The sequence below is a fragment of the Podarcis liolepis genome (assembly GCF_965112155.1).
Source record: "Podarcis liolepis genome assembly, chromosome: 14".
Taxonomy (NCBI): domain Eukaryota; kingdom Metazoa; phylum Chordata; class Lepidosauria; order Squamata; family Lacertidae; genus Podarcis; species Podarcis liolepis.
In genome coordinates, this window is record NC_139569.1 from 20,507,631 (window position 1) to 20,526,141 (window position 18,511).

At 45.8% G+C, this 18,511-nt stretch overlaps 3 protein-coding genes across 5 annotated transcripts in view; 1 reads left to right on the plus strand and 2 right to left on the minus strand.

Moving 5' to 3' along the window:
* Positions 1-321: 321 nt before the first annotated feature.
* On the plus strand, positions 322-1,351 carry LOC310692697 (olfactory receptor 2K2-like). Its single transcript, XM_083473865.1, has one exon. The coding sequence runs from the start codon at positions 394-396 to the stop codon at positions 1,327-1,329; it is 936 nt and encodes a 311-aa protein (XP_083329991.1). The 5' UTR covers positions 322-393; the 3' UTR covers positions 1,330-1,351.
* Positions 1,352-2,275: 924 nt separating this feature from the next.
* EEF2KMT (eukaryotic elongation factor 2 lysine methyltransferase) lies at positions 2,276-13,112 on the minus strand. Of its 2 annotated transcripts, XM_083473849.1 has the most exons (8): positions 12,711-13,075; positions 8,727-8,789; positions 7,721-7,801; positions 7,059-7,160; positions 6,077-6,210; positions 4,441-4,751; positions 3,163-3,312; positions 2,276-2,934 (listed from the first exon to the last, which is right to left on the minus strand). In XM_083473849.1, the coding sequence occupies exons 1-8, from the start codon at positions 12,837-12,839 to the stop codon at positions 2,834-2,836; spliced, it is 1,071 nt and encodes a 356-aa protein (XP_083329975.1). In that variant the 5' UTR covers positions 12,840-13,075; the 3' UTR covers positions 2,276-2,833. The 2 variants fall into 2 exon arrangements, with proteins under 2 accessions (XP_083329975.1, XP_083329974.1); XM_083473848.1 differs by lacking the exon at positions 7,721-7,801 and having other exon boundaries at positions 12,711-13,112.
* Positions 13,113-13,943: 831 nt separating this feature from the next.
* LOC310692672 (ectonucleotide pyrophosphatase/phosphodiesterase family member 7-like) overlaps positions 13,944-18,511 on the minus strand; it is a 62,012-nt gene continuing 57,444 nt past the window's right edge. For both annotated transcript variants that reach the window (XM_083473790.1, XM_083473789.1), the window contains one exon: positions 13,944-14,981. In XM_083473790.1, the coding sequence (XP_083329916.1) occupies positions 14,921-14,981 (61 nt within the window). In that variant the 3' untranslated portion in view covers positions 13,944-14,920. The remainder of the gene's footprint in view (positions 14,982-18,511) is intronic.

Here is an 18,511-nt window from a genome sequence, read left to right on the forward strand (position 1 = left end):
CCTCCAAGAGGCTGCTAGTTTGACTGGAGTGGTAATGATGAAGAAGTATGGGGTCTTCAAGAATTTTTCCAGGTAGTGGACTGAGTAAAACATTGAACATAGGAAGCTGTTTTATACTGAGTCAGGCTATTGGTCCACCTAGTATTGTCTTCCCTGACTGGCAGCATTTCTTCAGGTTTTCAGGCAGGGGGATCTCTCCCAGACTTACTTGGAGGTGCCAAGGATTGAACCGGGGTATCAGCTGCCAGTCAGTGTAGACGATGCAGAGCTAGATGGAGCAATGATAGGTCCAATGAAGCAGCTTCTTATGTTCTTCTGGAATATCTAAGCTTGGTCCTATGGGAAATGTGACTTCTCCCTTCTTGCTTTTTAAGGTAGGTACTTGTGACCAGAATGGAAAGTAGGAACCTCACTATTTTCACCGAGTTCATCCTCCTTGGATTTCTGGGCCACCCCCAACTGGAGATCTTCCTTTTTGTGCTTGTGTCTGTGATGTACACGGTGACCCTCTTTGGAAACATCTCCATATTGGCTCTGACTTGTTTGGATTCTCGCCTCCACACTCCAATGTACTTCTTCCTCAGCAACCTGGCCTTCTTGAACATCTGCTACACATCTGCAGTGGTCCCCAAGATGCTGGCCAACTTCTTAGTGGCCAGGAAGACCATCTCGTACCAGCTGTGTGCTGCGCAAGTGTATATCACTCTCTTCTTGGGGGCGGCTGAGTGCCTCCTCCTCCTGGTGATGGCATTTGACCGGTACGTTGCCATCTGCAACCCTCTGCATTACACGATGGCAATGAATAAGGGTGCCTGCCTCACTCTGGCCATTGGGGCCTGGCTTGGCAGCTTCCTCATGTCCGTGGTCCCTTCCTTGACCATGAAGCAGTCTCTGTGCAATTCCGTCATTGACCACCTGTTCTGTGAAGTTCCTGTCCTCCTCCAGCTGGCTTGTCCCAGCGACGACACATCCCTCAATGAGACCATGATGGTGGCAGGGAGCACGTTCACCTTGCTCATGCCGTTTGTCTTAATCCTGCTGTCCTATGTCCGCATCATCTTCGCCATCCTCCAGATCTCCTCCACAGATGGGAAGCGGAAGGCCTTCTCCACATGCTCGGCTCACATCACCGTGGTGACCATCTACTACGGGAGTGGGATGTTCATGTACATGAGACCCAAGGCCAGCTACTCAGCTGAGAAGGACAAGCTGATCTCTCTCTTCTACTCGGTCATCAACCCCATGCTGAATCCCATCATCTACAGCCTGAGGAACAATGACGTCAAGGAGGCCCTCCTGAAACTGCTGAGGATAAGCAAAGCACCTTGAGCAAGAAGATAGGGGTGGAGCATCTCAGAACCCAGGGGCCAAATGTGGCCCTCCAGCTCTATCTCTCCCTGTCCCCAGATCATACCCCTACTTCACACCCTCCTTGAGTATTTTAGCCTGGCTGGAAACGCATCCTTGAATTCTGATGGTGCCTCTTGCTTGCCCGGATGGAGGATAGAAAGAGGCATGTGTGTAGAAACTAGGCTGCTCCAGGGGCTAGGATTCGAACCAATGGCTTCAAGTTACAAGAAAGGAGAATCCGACTAAACATCAGGAAGAACTTTCTGACAGTAAGAGCTGTTCAACAGAGGAGCGGACTCCCTCAAGAGGTGGTGGACTCTCCTTCCTTGGAGGTTTTTAAGCAGAGGTTGGATGGCCATCTGTCTAGGATGCTTTAGTTGAGATTCCTGCATTGCAGGGGGTTGGACTAGATGACCCTTGGGTCCCTTTGAAATCTATGATTCTATGATGCGGTGGAAAACAGCTTCCCGTGTGCCTTTGGAGGATATGGAACTCTTGCGTGAAGCCTATTTTGTCATGCTGTTTTATTGTCTTAATTATTTTACTAATTAGCTAGCATCCCTGAAACATAACTTTAATAAGTAGCTACAGTAATTGGTAGCATGATTTTGGCCTTCCTTCCTTCCAGGCACTTTTACAACTTCTACTTGGCTTTCTTTTCTCATTGAGGAAGAGTGGTGGTCAATGTGACAGGACACAAAGGCTGCAATAATATCAGACACTCAACTGCTGGGAGTAACTCCTCTGGGTGATCTGGATGCTGAGGGTAAGGTGGTAGCAACTGGGGAGAAGGCCTACATTAGGAGAAAGGAACCTTTATTCAGGTGAGGGCCACATTGCCTTCTGGGGAACCTTCTGGGGGTGCACGGTGGTGGGCAGAGCAATAAATTTAACTTTGACCTTTGCACGAAAACAGTTGTTGGGATTTTTTTAAAAAATCATTTTTATTAATTTTCCAAATTATTACAAATCAAACCAAATTAATCTAATACAATTTCTAAAAATCAGGTTTCCCGCTCCTGTTTCAAACGTATCATCATCATCATCATTTCCTTCCATTGCGGCATCATTTTTTATTTAGAGTCCAGTTGATATCCTTCACTTGCTGTTAAACAATTATTCCAGCAGGCCGCTTTTTTCACCTTACAAACAGCACCTCCATTATGTACAGTCACAGTTGCTGGATTTTTCACTCTGTTGCAAAGCTTAGTAAACCACTTTGTGAGTTCAAAAGTGTTTGACTTCTTCTCCTCTTTTTCATTTTTTATAAAATGCACCATATTTTTTTGACTCATATTCTGGTAGAATTTGCTTTTTCCTTCCCCAACAGATTTTATTAAAGTTTGAAAGAAAATACAAAAGTTAGTATGAGATATCAAACAGTTCTGGTAGAAACTGTATGAAGATATTTAACAGGTCTGTGATGGCATAATAAAATTTGATGGATTAACGATAAAATGAGTGTTTTAGAGAAAACAGAAATTTAAACATGCAATCTTAGAATTGTTATATTAGCATGTTGGTCATAAGAGAAAAGATTCTTCTGAGGGCTGGGGACAACTTGCCATCTGATCCCAACTTTACCTGGAATGAGAGACAGGAAGAAAAGGGGTTACACTCAGCGAGGCTGCCAAAATGTTCCCCATCCCAATTTATCTGCAGAACTTAGAGATTCAGATTACTTGGACCACATGCGCTCCATACATTTAAAGTACTACAATGCCAACTTAAACAATCACGGCTCCGCCCCCACCCAAAAATATATTCTGGGAGCTATAGCTGGTTCAAGATTCTGAGAGTAAGGACACCTACCAAGCTCTGTTTGGAACCGGCAGTAAGTATCTGGGTTTCGAATTGTGCAGGCGATGTAGACCTCTGGGGCCTCCCCATCACCGTTGCAGCTGGAAAGCTTTTGCAGAATGCCAATAAGGGACTGTGTCAGCTCCGGATCATATACCACATCTGCTTGGAAAGGGTGCATTCGAAAAACAGACACACAAAGAAAATGAAGAAAGCAGGAAGTACATGGGGGAAATCTGGGAGAAAGCTATTGGATAGAGTCTTTACTGGCTGGCAGGCTAAATTTTTATTTCCTCCACCCCTGGGCCCCCCAACTTTGAGAGGTGGGCAGGGTCATGCACCTGTAAGTCTCCTCGTGTCATAGTGACACCAGAGGATTCTGCTGTCTGAAACCCCAAATGGTCAGACCCTGGAGTCCAGTTCTGGGCACCACCGTTTTTAAGAAATATATTGCCAATGTGTGTGGAGGAGGGCAACTGAGATGATTTAAGTGTTTGGAAACTAAGCCCTATGAGGAAGAGATGAGGTTGCTGAGTATGTTTAGCCAGGAGAAGAGAACACTGAGAAGGGATACAAAAGCCATCTTCAAATATCTAAAGGCTTGCTGCATGAATGATGGAGCAAGATTATTTTCTGTTGCTCCAGAGTGTAGGATCTGAACGTATATAAAGTAGAAGACAGGAGACCCAAAGTTGGAAAAGGCTGATCTGGAGTGGAATGCTGTTGATTATATAAAAAGTATGGAGATAAAAAAATGAACTGCCTGGTCTTGCTGGAGGCACCACACTGGGGCCACTCGTAAAAAAGCCCACCTCTGCTTTACCGCAAGGCGATAACCATTAAGCTGTGGCAAAAACAGCAGAGTTCCATATATAATGCCCTTAATGGATAGTGAATACAGTCTTTCAGGTAATATGCTCAGAGATCTTCAGGACTCTCAATATAAAAAACAAGATCCAGAGGTTAATGGGCAGCCAATGCAGATCCCTGAGGACTGGCGAGATTTGCACCCGATAAGGAGAACCAGTCACCACTGGGCAGTGGCATTTTGCACCAGCTACAGCCTCCAGACTAGTCATAAGGGAAGCCCCACCCACAGCACATTACGGTAGTCTAAACCAGGCATAGGCAAACTCGGCCCTCCAGAAGTTTTGGGACTACAACTCCCATCATCCCTAGCTAACAGGACCAGTGGTCAGGGATGGTGGGAGTTGTAGTCCCAAAACATCTGGAGGGCCAAGTTTGCCTATGCCTGGTCTAAACATAACATTTGCATTCAGCGCACTGTACCTGCAGCAATGACGACGTCAGGGCTCTGAAGTTCTGCCAGCCGTTCTTTTGTAACTAGGTTCCAGTCAAGCTCTGCTACGATTATTTCAGGGCCCTGGGATCCAGGAAGCTCAGCCTCACAGATCTCTTGTTTTGCCACGCCATGACCACGAGTTTCAGATGGCAGAAATAGGCCGTTCAAGCGGATATTCTCTGACAGCTGTTGAAGAACACACTCGTGGTGATCACTGAACGTGTATGTCCTGGGACGGCAAGCTTTGGAAATTGCAATGCCTGTCAGTCCGGTCCCACTTCCTAGTTCCAAAACACTCCTAAGAAAAGAGAACAGCAGCAAATCATGTTAAAGAAGATGAGGATATGAGCAAAAAATGTAGGAAGCTAAAGGTTTCAGGGAGGTAGCTAAGCTGAAAGCAGGTTTTCCATATATTCAGATCCCACATTTTCAAATCATTTTTGGGTTTCAACATCTTTGGATCAAAATATACAACATACACACACACATATACAATTTTCTTATACAGTGGTACCTCAGGTTAAGTACTTAATTCGTTTCGGAGGTCCGTACTTAACCTGAAACTGTTCTTAACCTGAAGCACCACTTTAGCTAATGGGGCCTCCTGCTGCTGCCGCGCTGCCAGAGCACGATTTCTGTTCTCATCCTGAAGCGAAGTTCTTAACCTGAAGCACTATTTCTGGGTTAGCAGAGTATGTAACCTGAAGCGTATGTAACCTGAGGTACCACTGTATATATATAAACCTTGGGACGTATCCAATGCACTTATGCAAGGACTTTTGTGTGCACAACAGAACTCCACTCTTTTTCACTCCCTGTTTTCCTCTTCACCCTCCCCGAATTTGCTTTGGGGGGTTAGGGGACTTGGGAAGCAGGTGATGAGGGAGGGAGAGGAAGCCCTGTTGCACAGCTGAAAGTCCTTGCACTGAAAGAACAAATGCATTGAATATTACACCTTTTTGGGTTGACCACGCCTATCCAGACATGTACATTTTTATGTGTATTTAAAATGTAATTTTATCTAATAACATCCATTTTTTAAAATGCCTTGATTTTGAAAAAAAAAAGTTAGGCTAGTTTGTTTTTAAAGACCAATTTCATCAGCCATTTTAATGGATATTTTATATTTTAGGTATTTATTACATTTATATCCCACCTTTCCTCTAAGAAGCTCAAGGTGGTTCTCTTTCTCCCGATTTTATCCTCACAGCAACCCTGTGAGGTAGGTTAGGCTGAGAAAATGGCTGGCCTAAGAAAATTCCTTAAAGGCTTTGACATTTTAATTGGCATATAAATCCTGTTAAATAAAAATAAATAAACATACCGCCCAATACTATTTATTTAAGTCTAATCATAAATCTATTGATTTATCAATCTATCTAGACATGCACACACCACCTTTCCTTATCAGTTCCAAGGTGGTTGACAAGATATTGTAAAACAGCATTAGAAACAACAATGACTCAGAATGTCAATACCACCATGGAAAACAAATACGCAAAACTAAACTGCTATCTGGTTTGCCTTCCAATAGCTCCTCACAAACCTCTGCAGGGATCCCAAGGCTAAGCCCTGACCAGCACTGGGGTCTGCCTATGACTGAGCACAACAAGAAATAGCTACCTGTTGCAAAAAACTGCAGAATTCTCCAGCGCCCATTCAGCCAGGTAAAGTCCAGCATCCCACGTGACAAGGCCTGTGGTTCCCCGTGAAATAATTGCGACGCTCTCACAAAGTGTAATGGCATCTCCAGAGGGCTACCAAAAAAGAAAAGAGAGCAATATACCATAATATTTTAAGAAAACACTTAAATACCTGAGCATTCCAAATCATTTCCCCATGTATAATGCATAGAAAACAGTAGATCTAGCAGAAAGGTAACACATATAGAGTCCTGCCCTGATGGTTGCGATTCATCCCCAGTTATTCTTATTGTATAATTATGCAACAGTCTTATAAGGTTGCATAATCTTAGAAGGGGGGTTGACTGTTACTATCATGAAGGAACCCTGCACCTCTGACTTTGCCACTACTCCAGTCCTGGTTTCAAATGCCCACTTAAGATGCTGAGCAAGGATAAATGATAGAGGGTAAGGGCTTGCTGAATTAAATATCTGAACTGGAATACAAAAAGGGAGGTGTGAGGAGGTCAGGAAACTAGTAAATGAAGTATAAGATATGAAAATATTGATTTTTTTTCCTTTTTTTTCCTTTTTGCTAACTGCTTTCTATTTTGCATTTTTCATGTGTTTGGTTTTTGTATCTTTGTAGTTCTTTTTTCTTCTATTAGGGTTATTTTTTGTTCTTATTTTTTATGTTTAAACTTTGAAACTTTTTTATTGTTTGTAAAATTTCAATAAATAAATATTACTTTTTTAAAAAAAACAAAAAACAAATGCCCACTTAGTCATGCAGCTCACGGGTTGATCTTGGGCCAATTGCTGTCTCTCACCCTAACCAACCTTGCAGGGTTGTTGTGAGGACCAAAAGGGGGAGGAACCACATATTTCACCCAGAGCACTTTGGAGGAAAAGAGGGATATCAATGCAAATCAATAAAGAAAGGTCACCCACAGTACACACAGAATAAAGACGTTCTTATTTACCAATAAATAGCTTTTATAACACTGTGTGGTTTCTTCAGTGTTTAAGACGTCCCCAATCGCTTCGTATAGCTGTTCCAGAGGCTCGGCACCCATGGACTCATGCTGCATGAAAAAAAGAAAGAACCAGAAGTCCAATGAATATCTCACAGGCAGTAAACACAGTCGTGGGTTCATGTTGCAATTGCAGAGTGCAGCCGTTCTGGTTTCCAGCTGTTCTGTTCCATCCTCCCTCCCACATCTGGGCACCAGCATTCCATGCATACTGAGCATGCTCAATCCTCATTGAGCTGTTTTGGGGAGGTTCCAAGCCTCCCACCCCCAGAGTGAGGGTTCTTTCCCAGAAGTCACATAACCCATCTAGTCCAGCATCTTGCCATCACACCGGCCAACCAGGTGCCTATGGGAAACTGACAGGCAGGAAGCATTTTGGGCTGAAGAGTGGGTACAAAATTCTGCAAACAAAATAAAAAATATAGGATCAACTAGTTCCAACCAGTAGTCCGGCAGCTGCATTTAAAACCAGCTGAAGTTTCTGTACTGTCTTCAAGGGGCAGTCCCACGAAGAGCGCCTTAGAGTGGTCTAATCTCCAGGTGATGACACCATGAAGGACTGAACTATCACAACTTCAGTGGTATAAGCCATATTACTATCATATTTTTACCTTCTTAATAAGCTCTGATAAGAAGCATCTTCTATACTTCACTGAGAGAGGGTACTTCAAGCACAGCGGGTGAAAAACAGTCTGAAACAAATAAACGCAACAGCCGATAAATGCAACACACTGAAATAACTGTGTGCGTCAGCTAGAAAACTCCCAGGCCAAAGTAGGAGTAGCCAACCCGCTGCCTCTCCTGATGTTGTTGGCTCCAACTCCTATCAGCCGCAGATAGCTAATGGTCAGGGGTGATGGGAGTTGCAGTCGTAGAGGAGTTGGCTACCCTCGGGCCAAAGTAACACACACAACTATATGTTACAAAACATGTTGGAAAAGTGATGATGTAATCATTGTAATTTAAAGCAACAGGGAAACCTCTTTGGACATATAATTGGCAGGATTTAGCTGGCCAGCTAACGCTATTATATTATCCAACCAGTTCAGCTTCTTCTTCTATTAGAGTCTAAACCTCATAGATGTAGGATAACAGGCCTGGAACAGACCCATGGATATAATCCAGGCAGCCCCCCTCCCTCACTAACCTACACTATTATAATACGTGGGAGTTTGGGTGACTGACTTCTGCCTCACAATATGGATTCACTGCTCACTGAAAGCAAGCGTTTCAGAAAAATGATAATTTTGGACCCCCCTTTTCCACCCAACATGCTTATTTCCCATGTTGTTTTACAGAGAAAAACCCTCAAACGTTAAATTCCCCACCTGTTTTCTGGTGGCCCAGTCTTTGAAAGGCTCTGCCGCATGCCTTTTTCTGAAGATGTAGATCAGTGGGAAGATGCACTGTTGCTTGCAATATGAAACTGGTCACCCCTCCTCCCAAAGCCCCCGAAACAAAACCCAAAGAGAAAAACTCATCACTAGAAAAAGTGGTAGAGTGTCTGTGAGGGGCCAGATTCACCCACAGCTGCCCCACCACCTCAGTTTCTTCACAGTATCTAATTGCATATGGAGCATGAAGTACCGGTATATGCAGTTATCCACAGATGTTTACCTTCTGTAAAATAGTCAGCAGTGGTGAGGAGTCTTCTGAGTTCTTTAGTATCTGTTCAAGATCCTAGATCACAAGAAACATAAATGATCAGGTAAGGTGGGGGGGGGGAGGAGCAAAAAAGTATTGTGGCACCCCAACCACGAATTTTATTATGGCATAAGCTTTTGCAGACTAGAAAGTGGGTTAAGACTTTGTATAAGTTATGGACACAGTTGGACAACTTTTGAGAACTGTCCCTCTGCAAATGCGTGTGTGTGTGAGAGAGAGAGAGACCCCCTCAAAAACACCTCTGGGCTAATGCTGCCTTTTGCATACGGTGAATCTAGCCACTAGAATCTGCTCCACTTCCATCTGCAAAGCCCCAATCTTTCATTTGCATAGCTCTGCCTTAGATACCACTTCTTGGTCACACTGCTTGGAATGTTTGGAAGTTGCTTCATGGAACATAGGACGTTGCCTTATAATGAGTCAGATCATTGGTCCATCTTACACTGACTGGCAACGGCCTTCTAGGGTTTCAGGCAGGGAATCGTTCTCAGCCCTACCTGGGATTGAACCTGGGACCTTCCACATGCAAAGCAGAGGCTCTGCCACCGAGCTATGGCCTCTTGGTACCCAAAGCAGCTAGGAAATAATGGAACGCAACAGAAAAGGCAAATGTAGCAATTAGCAGAGTGATATTTAATTCTATTTATTGTGTGCATTTGTAACAGCAGTTGCTGCAATGCTGCTTTTCTGATCTACGCTGGAAATATTCTCTGGTGGTTTCAGTTGCTGAAATTAAACTCTTTTGTTGTTGCTGCTGCTTTAAATTACCAAATGCTGTTAACAGATGAATGAAAGCATCAGGCAAAGAACTTTCTGGGAAAGAAGAAATCGCCCCTATTTAATTTTACTTTGAGGGGAGAAACAACTTTATTAAAAAACTAAATTAAAGCAACACTCTCTGCTACTAGCATAGCGCACAAGAAATCCAGAGCTCCGTGCAGGCATAAGGAGCTCCGTGCAGGCATAAGGGGAATTTCTCAGCTGATGCAACAGTGCATTTTGTTGGTTAAGGTGTTTTTTTTAAAAAAAGAGTGAGATTGCAGGTTCAATCTGCAGCATCTCCAGGTTTGGCTGGTAGAGACTCCTTGCCTGAACTCCTGGAGAGCCTCTGCCAGTAAGCGCAGACAATATTGAGCTAGATGGACCAATGGCAACTACCTCAGTTCCTAGGATGCAAATCTGTGTCATGGGCCTGTGGCTCAAGTCTTTTTAAGTACCAAGTAATGGCCGTGAACGGGACGCGGGTGGTCCTGTGGGTTAAACCACAGAGCCTAGGACTTGCTGATCAGAAGGTAGGCAGTTCGAATCCCTGCGACGGGGTGAGCTCCCGTTGCTCGGTCCCTGCTCCTGCCCACCTAGCAGTTTGAAAGCACGTCAAAGTGCAAGTAGATAAATAGTAGAAGGAAGGTAAATGGCATTTCCGTGCGCTGCTCTGGTTCACCAAAAGCGGCTTAGTCATGCTGGCCACATGACCTGGAAGGTGTACGCCGGCTCCCTGGGTCAATAAAGTGAGATGAGCGCCGCAACCCCAGAGTTGGCCACGACTGGACCTAATGGTCAGGGGTCCCTTTACCTTTTAATGGCCCTGAACAGCACAATCTCATGCATTTTTACTTAGAAGGAAGGCCCACCGTGTTCAATGGGACTTATCCTTAGAGATGGTAGGTCCTCCCTAACTGGAAGTCTTCAAGGAATGTCAATCTGCTAACTATTGGGGATGTGCCAGCTGTACATTTCCAGCATGGAGCAAGTGGGTGGATTGCATTCAATACCCCCTCCAACACCAGGCTTCTCAGTGCAGGGATCCCTGGAGCGTTTTAAAGAAGTAGCGGTTGTGTTCAAGGTGGTCAGGATCTACTTTTGGCAGCTATTTTCATATCCGCTTATTTAGTGATAAAATAATACAGTGGTAAGCTGTCACATTCAATATTGCTGAGATGAGCTTGTTGCAAATCATATGAACGCTTGAACGAAGAAAGAATTTTTAGACCGATCATTGATCAAAAGCGACAAGGATGCTTACAGAACATTCATCAGCCTTAAATACGAGTCTTTTTTGTTTGTTGCCTGGTTATCCTAAAGAGGTGGGAGAAACCAGCAGTCCTCCCCCACACGGGTCAAACGCAGGAGCAGCTCTAGCACCCTCTGCCTCCCACTTCTGAGGTTCTTATGTTTAGGATTCCAGCCTAAAGGAAGGTCTGAGAGTATCACGTACTGCTTCGCAGAGAATGAGCTGAGCAAGCTATAAGTGGCCGAACACCTGCTTTTCATGCAGAAGATCCCAGGTCCAAGCCACAGCATCTCTAGTTAGGGCTGGGAAAGGTTCCTGGTCTGAAGAATCATAGAATTGTGAAGTTGGAAGGGACCACGAGGGTCATCTAGCCCAACTCCCTGCAATGCAAGAATCTTTTGCCCAACACAGAGCTCAAACCCAAGACCCCTAGATTAAGAGTCTCATGCTCTACTGACTGAGCTACTCTCACCCCGGAGTCCCCAGAGAGCCACTGACACACAGGGTAGGCAAATACTGAGCTTGATGGACTAATGGTCTTAACTGCCTTATACATTAGTCCATCAAACTCAGTGCTGTCTACCCTGACTGGCAGCGGCTCTCCAGGAACTGTTCAGATCAGGAATCTTTCACACCACTAACTGGCGATGCTGGAGCTTGACCTGAGATTTTTCTAGCCCTTCCCTTGGAAGTTCAAAAGTTTTTGCATTGGATTTGGCTGCAACTCAACCACCGTTGAGTTCATGTCCAGGTTAATTAAACCCCTGGGTAGACGGTCCAATTATGGATTAAGAATAGCTTTTCCATTTTAAGCCTTTCTTCCAGGAGCGGATTAGGTAGTGTATCTCACAAAACGGGAGAGACGCCAAGGCAGGTCACGCTCAGGTTAACCTAGGATCGAACGGGCACATTATCTATTTGTCAAAAAATTTCCTGCCTGACCTTCAACTAAAGTTCCAGGTGGAGGGTAGACAATTTATAATAAAGTGCAAAATGAAACTATCTGCAAAGAAGGTGTAAAGCTACAGCTATGCAAAGGTCACCACCACCAGTAGCCACATAGCAGTACGGAGAGTCTTGTTGACAACTGCAGGTGGGGAGAGATCTGCTTGCAGGCGTCCCAACCAGGGGATCTGTTCGGCCACTGTAAGAATAGAATGCTGGACCAGGTAGGCCACAGAAGTACAGTGGTACCTCGGGTTAAGAACTTAATTCGTTCTGGAGGTCCATTTTTAACCTGAAGCTGTTCTTAACCTGAGGTACCACTTTAGCTAATGGGGTCTCCTGCTGCCACTGCACGATTTCTGTTCTCATCCTGAAGCAAAGTTCTTAACCCGAGGTACTATTTCTGGGTTAGCGGAGTCTGTAACCTGAAGTGTCTGTAACCTGAAGCGTCTGTAACCCGAGGTGGCTACTAGCCATGATGGCTGCAACTTCCCGTATCAGGGGCAGTATGTATCTGAATAGCAGTTGCTGGAGAGTGTGCTCTTGTATACAGGGATTCTGGGATTCTGGTTGGCCACTGTGAGAATAGGATGCTGAACTAAAGAGGCCTTTGGCTTGATTCAGCAGTCAGGCTCTTAGCAGCAGATGCTGGCTGGGATTAAACTGTGGCCGGGGAAAACTACTCTGTGCATGCTCTCAGCCGTTGCTCTTTTTCTTTTTTAAAAAAACCACTTCTGCCCACGCGGCCGAATTCTTATTTCAGCCAGTAGCAGACCAAAGGCTCCGTCTGAGGCTTTTCTCCTAATGCAAAGGACTGCTCCTCTGCCCCCCAACAAAGCCCCTCTGGCGCCCCGCGAACAGAACCAGACTCCCCCGGTCCCATCCTTAGCCGATGGGGCTAGCTCGCCCAGTCCCCTGCTTCCGCGCAAGGCACGCCCAGGCCAGCGCCCGGCAGCGCGTCCTTCGCTCCGCCTCCTCACCTCCCAGGGCAAATCGCGCAGCCGCTTCCCGGCGAGGAAGTCGCGCTGGAAGCGGAGCGCCACGCTCTCTTCGGGGGCTTCTCTCGGCTCGCACGCGGCGCGTTCCTGCCGGGGCTGTTGCTCCTCCATCGGCGGCGGCCGCTCCTCCTCCCGCTCCTCCTCCGTGCGCGCCGGCGGGCGGGCTTCGTAGCCGCGCCTCCTGGGCTCCGGAGCCCGGCCTTCCGGAACAGAGGGAGGATCGCCGGGCAACCCCGGTTTGTGGGCTGGCTGGGTGTCTAAAGCGGCGTGTAAAACTCCCCAGGTTTTTGTTTTAGTTCCAGGTTTTTTTCCCCTTTTGCGAGCGGCTAGTAAATAGGGAAGAGAGTGCTTCGGGGCATGCGCAGAGTGGCATTTCGTGAATAATAATAATAGTTATACTTGCGCGGTGCAGACTACCCATCTCCAAAGTGCCAAATGTTTATGCACGTGTAGTCTCGTGTTTATACACGTGTAGTCTCGGGTGTCAGACCTCTACCCCAAAAGGTGTGCCCTGGCCCTTCTATTGGGTAACCCTGGGGGCGGGAGACACGGGCCCTCTGTACATTATTTTGACAGGTATGTGAATTTATGCACACCCACCCAATATGCGCATATGGTTCGTTGGACAACTGCATTGCAAAAATCAAAGAAGTGAGAGTTCCGTAGGCTTGCCATGTTTTGGTTCGCTTATTGCATTGGGTAGTGCAGATTAGGCAGGTTTGATGTGAAATGTGAACTAATGAGAAATTCTCTCCCGTTGCTGGCTTGATGCAAATATTTGCTTTCACCGCTGCTGTCAAAGGGAGCAACCAGTTGATAGCGCTCAATTGGTGTGTTGAAACAACAGACGGTTTATGAGTTTGCTTTCTTCTTCTTCTTCTTCGCTTCCTGTCCCGTTTCCCCTTGTGTGTTGTGTGTTTTAGATTGTAAGCCTGCAAGCAGGGACTACTTTGTTTTAATGGGTTGTATGTAAGCCACTCTGGGGGCATTTTTGGCTGAAGAGCAGGGTGCAAACGCACTAAATGCAATGCATACATACATACACACTGACAGTGCTTTTCTTCTGGGGGGGACGCAGGGGTACGCATACCCCTAAACATTTTGTGAATCTAAGTTTGGCCTCATTGAGGGGCAGTATTTCAATAGGAGTAGGAAAATGAGAGTTCCCCTAAACATTTTTTTAAAGAAAAAAAAGCACTGCGTACTGATTTTCAAATCTCTTTTATTCCAAGAGGCAGCAAGACATCCCTTATTGTGCGGTGCACTTAAATGTTAATATAACAATGTGGGTGCAGATGACACCTCCCTGTGTTCCCTTGTTAAATCAGCCCTTTATATAGAAACACAAATTTTGGTCTTGGATTGAACCAAGGCAAAGCAGGTGCTCTCCCACTGAGCCAAAGCCCTTCCCCAGTGGCTGAGATCTCACTTCACCCAGCTGCTCAGTAAGCAAAAAATGTATGGCTACCAAAAAGGGGGGGGAGGGGAGGCAAGAGGTTCCAGGGGGCCAGTGCCAAAGATTTCTGGACCAGCCCCTAACGACACCCCTGGAGCTTGTGTAGATAACTTTGGGGGTGTTTGTAAGTGCACCCCTACTTTTTCAGCAGCAAAATGTTGGTGGGTGTGAGGTCAAGTCTCAAGCAAAAGAATATCACTTTGGAGCACTGAATCACTGAGATGGTGGTTCTGCTGCTCCTGTTTTTGGTCAAGCATGTGGAACCAGGGTGCTTCTCTGGGAAAATTGATGTTGCAATTCCCCCCGAAAGGCAAATGGGTGTTTCCTGCCACCCTGTCCACCTTGCCAGATCACCTGGAGCCAAAGCCAATGATAGGCAGAGTCAACTAGTGCTTGTTTTGTGCCCATTCTCCCCACCCCCCAACTAAGTCTACAAAGGCACCACTGAGGCTAAGGACGATGGAGATGACAGCCAGGGCCACAGCCCCCCATGAACTGGCTGTAAGTAAGAAGGCAGGGCGGGTGGGGACTGATGGAAAGGGAGGGTGGAGCAGTGCCCCATTCTCTCTAATGGACAGTCTCTGTTGCCCTGCTGTGGTTTGACATGATACAGTCCATCCAACCTCTCAGAGAACTCCTTTAACACCTCATGAGCATCTCATTCTGCAGGGTGTGCAACCTAAGCCTTGGACAACGTCATTCCAAGAGTGCCTTCTTTGAACATGAAAGTGAGTCATCATAAGCCAGTTGACGGCGGCACTGTCTTTTTCATTTCTTCGGGATGCTCATCTTTCTTCCTGTAATGGATGGGAGCATTTGGAGAGAGAAAGAGAGAGAGAGAAAATCATATATGATTTGGAGAGCGTTTTTGGTATTCAAATAGAATTTAAAATTAACTTGCCTTTGGAGGGGAGTGTTTCATTGCACACAGCAGGGTTTCTAAATTTGAGAACTGTCATTTTAAGGTGACGCAGAACCTCTTAACAGCTCAGAGCAGGTAAGATTCCTCTAGGGGCACAGCAAAGACAGAACTGCGAGTGGGACCTGAAACTTTTACTGCTTGCTGCAAGTTGGGAGCCCCATCCAGACATCTCTTTTTATTGTGCATTCATGATTATTTGTGCTCATGGTATCGGGGTAGTTATATGGACCCTGCTTTTAATACTATTTGCACCTGCAAAAGTTTTGGGGCAGACATACTGCTTGGTTTCCAATCAATGCCCCTTACCTTCCTGCTGAAATCCCACAGCCTTTTATACATCAAATGTTCTGGTTGTTGTTTTTTTGTCCAGCCTTTGTCGGACAATGATGATAATGAGGTGACATTGGGGAAGCAGCACAGAGCAACTAATAAAGCAGAATGAAGTATGGGTGGCGTTGTATCAATTCATGTGCTATTATGGCATCAGTGGCATGCTGCAGAGCACACTTTCTCTGGAAACCTCATGGGGAAGCAAGCTGTTGCAGTGTTAATGCTGTGAAGCCTCTCCATCCTATGTTCAGGTTGTTTATAGGTGTACATAAAGGCATATATCCCAAAGACATTGCAGTGTCTATTGACCGTCATCCTAAGGAAATCGAACCCTGGGTATATGCTGGGACCCCCAGAATCTCTCGCTGCTTGGATATTGGGGTAATGAGCAACAGTACTAGGTAATAGATTTTTATACCTGAGCTAGAAGCATAACAATTGACAAAATTGGTTTTTTGTTTTTTTAAAAAAGAGACTTTATATTCCTCTGCTCTGGCAAAGCTGTTCACAAAAAGCTGATTGCTTTCCCATTTCACAGCCCACAAAACCAGCAAAAAAACATATGTGCAATCTTTGAAAATGCGTTTTGAATGGACGCGTTTTGCCGCTGTTTACGTAGAGCGTTCTGGCTTCTAACAGATTGCCGGAGTCGTTTCTAGATGCTTTTTATCCAGAGATAGATGATATGCTTAATAAAACATCTGCTATGCTATTGTTAATTAGGGATTGGAAATGGTGTCTATGCAAAGGGAGAGAAAGAAAAAGAAAAGAACCCACAACTGGAGATATATTTCAAGTTAGGGAGTAGTGGAATATCATTATTTAATGAGATGGCAACTAGCTGTAGTCTTGGTCAGATCCTGGCACACTCAGGAAGGCAGGAAGTATTCCAGCTAAAAGCACATGCCTATTAATGTGGACTTGTTCAGGGCTGACCACAAGCATTTCTTTCTCAAGATCCAAAGGCTGTTCCTATGTTTCTTGTTGCACCATGACCTGGGAGACTTGGGTTCAAATCCCTACTCAGCTATGAAGCTTACTGGGTGATCTCGGGCCAGTCACTGTCTCTCTGCCTGGCTTACCTCACAGGGTTGTTGTGAGGATAAAAGGAGGAGGGCAGAACCATGTACACCACCTTGAACTCCTTGCCACTGGGGAGGGGAAGGTGGTGTATAATTGATAATAAATTCCTGGGCGGCAAAGAGGCAGGGGTGCCAACTTGAATAAAAAATTAGGGATGCCCAGGTAAGCCCTGCCCCCCATAATCGATCACATGACACGGTGCATGCATACCATTTGAATGGCAATGGCCATCAACTTTTGGGGGCCCCAGTCCCCCTCAAATATTTTATTGAGGGGCCCAAAACCCCCTTAAGGGACACAGGTGGTGTTGTGGGTTAAATCACTGAGCCTAGGGCTTGCCGATCAGAAGGTCGGCGGTTCGAATCCCTGCGACGGGGTGAGCTCCTGTTATTGAGTCCCTGCTCCTGCCAACCTAGCAGTTTGAAAGCACGTCAAAGTGCAAGTAGATAAATAGGTACTGCTCCGACGGGAAGGTAAACAGTGTTTCTGTGTGCTGCTCTGGTTACCAGAAGTGGCTTAGTTATGCTGGCCACATGACCCGGAAGCTGTATGCCGGATCCCTCGGCTAATAAAGCAAGATGAGCGCTGCAACCCCAGAGTTGTTCGCGACTGGACCTAATGGTCATGGGTCCCTTTACCTTTACTAAAGACCTTTTGGCCCCTAGGAGTTGGCTCCTATGCAAGGAGGTATGGGCTGCATGGAGGCACTAAGGGTGCCAGTCTGATGGTGCATCCATAGAATCCTGACTCCGCTGCCACCTTATTGCATCCAAATAAGGTCCGGTGATGCCAGAGCTGGCAGGGTGGCTCTGTTGTGCCACACTGGCTCCCACTCATCTGCACATCTCAAGACGAATGTATGGACTGGGACGTAGCTATCCAGCAGGCAAAGCTCTCAGTATAGTCTGAAGGCACACAAGGCTACCCCCTTGCTAAAGCCCAGTGGGTCCTGGTTTGATTGGTGCCTGGAACAGAGAGCTGCCTTACTCTGAATCAGACCACTGGTCTATCAGTGTTTGTCGCAGTGCTTTGCTGGATGGATGTGTGTAGAAAATAGCCTAGGAACATAAGAAGAGCCTTTGGATCAGAACCAGTAGCCCATCTAGTCCAGCATCCTGTTCTTACAGTGGCCAGGCAGATACTGGTGGGAAATCTTGAAGCAGGATCAAAGCACAAGAGCCGGTTTTCAGCAAGTGGTACTTAGACGTGTTGGCCCTGATCATGGAGGCAGAGTATAGCCATCCTTGCTAGTAGCCATGAATAGTCTTATCCTCTAAGAACCTTATCCTTGGCACTACTTCTGCACAAAGGCAAAATTAGCCTTTGTTGTTCCACTCACTTTTGCCCCTGGCCCTTCCCATCACTGGTGTCTGGCCCCCAGAAGGTTGCCTAAAAGGTAATGTGGCCCCCCCCAGCCTGAAGAAGGATCCCTACCCCTCCAGTTAGGCCCCTCTGCTCTTTTGTATTGTGTTTCTGTGCTGCATCTGTGCAAGCGGGGGGTGGGGGGGTAGGGTAACGAAGCAGGCAAATTGCTGTATTTTCTACTGCATTCTCTATGAATGCGGGTTGCATTTTGCGATGTGACAATTGAGGACCCGAATTTTACTGAGCCGTAGTTTGCAGTGCAGATGTCTCTTTACGGGCCCAGCAATTTAGAAGGCGAAATGAACATTGCATGAGAGATGTTTTATAGTGTCGCAAGCAAAAATAAATAAATAAATGAAATAAATGGCCCTCATAATTGCCGGCTGATTGAATCCACGTGGAAGTTTTATACAGATACATGTTGTTTACTAGGATGTTTTCATAGGGTGTAATAAGGCTTGCATTGATATTTCATTGCAGAATAATCAATGTGTGAGTGAAACATGACAAAATTATGACCTGGGAAAAAGCATGCTAGTGTTTTATTGTGGTTTCAAAGTGCGGATGTGATTTGTGAAGATGCAGATTTTTATATTTATTTCTTACAGGAGTGAATAAAACAGGATT

Bases quoted from the DNA above. Each gene is read 5' to 3' on its own strand.
- EEF2KMT (XM_083473849.1), bottom strand. From the start codon at position 12,839: ATGGAGGAGCAACAGCCCCGGCAGGAACGCGCCGCGTGCGAGCCGAGA. The intron at 7,802-8,726 runs GTAAACATCTGT...TATTTGTTTCAG, and splicing joins TGCTGACTATTTTACAGAAG to ACTGTTTTTCACCCGCTGTG. The intron at 4,752-6,076 runs GTAGCTATTTCT...CTCTTTTCTTAG, and splicing joins TCTGCAGTTTTTTGCAACAG to GAGTGTTTTGGAACTAGGAA.
- LOC310692697 (XM_083473865.1), top strand. From the start codon at position 394: ATGGAAAGTAGGAACCTCACTATTTTCACCGAGTTCATCCTCCTTGGA.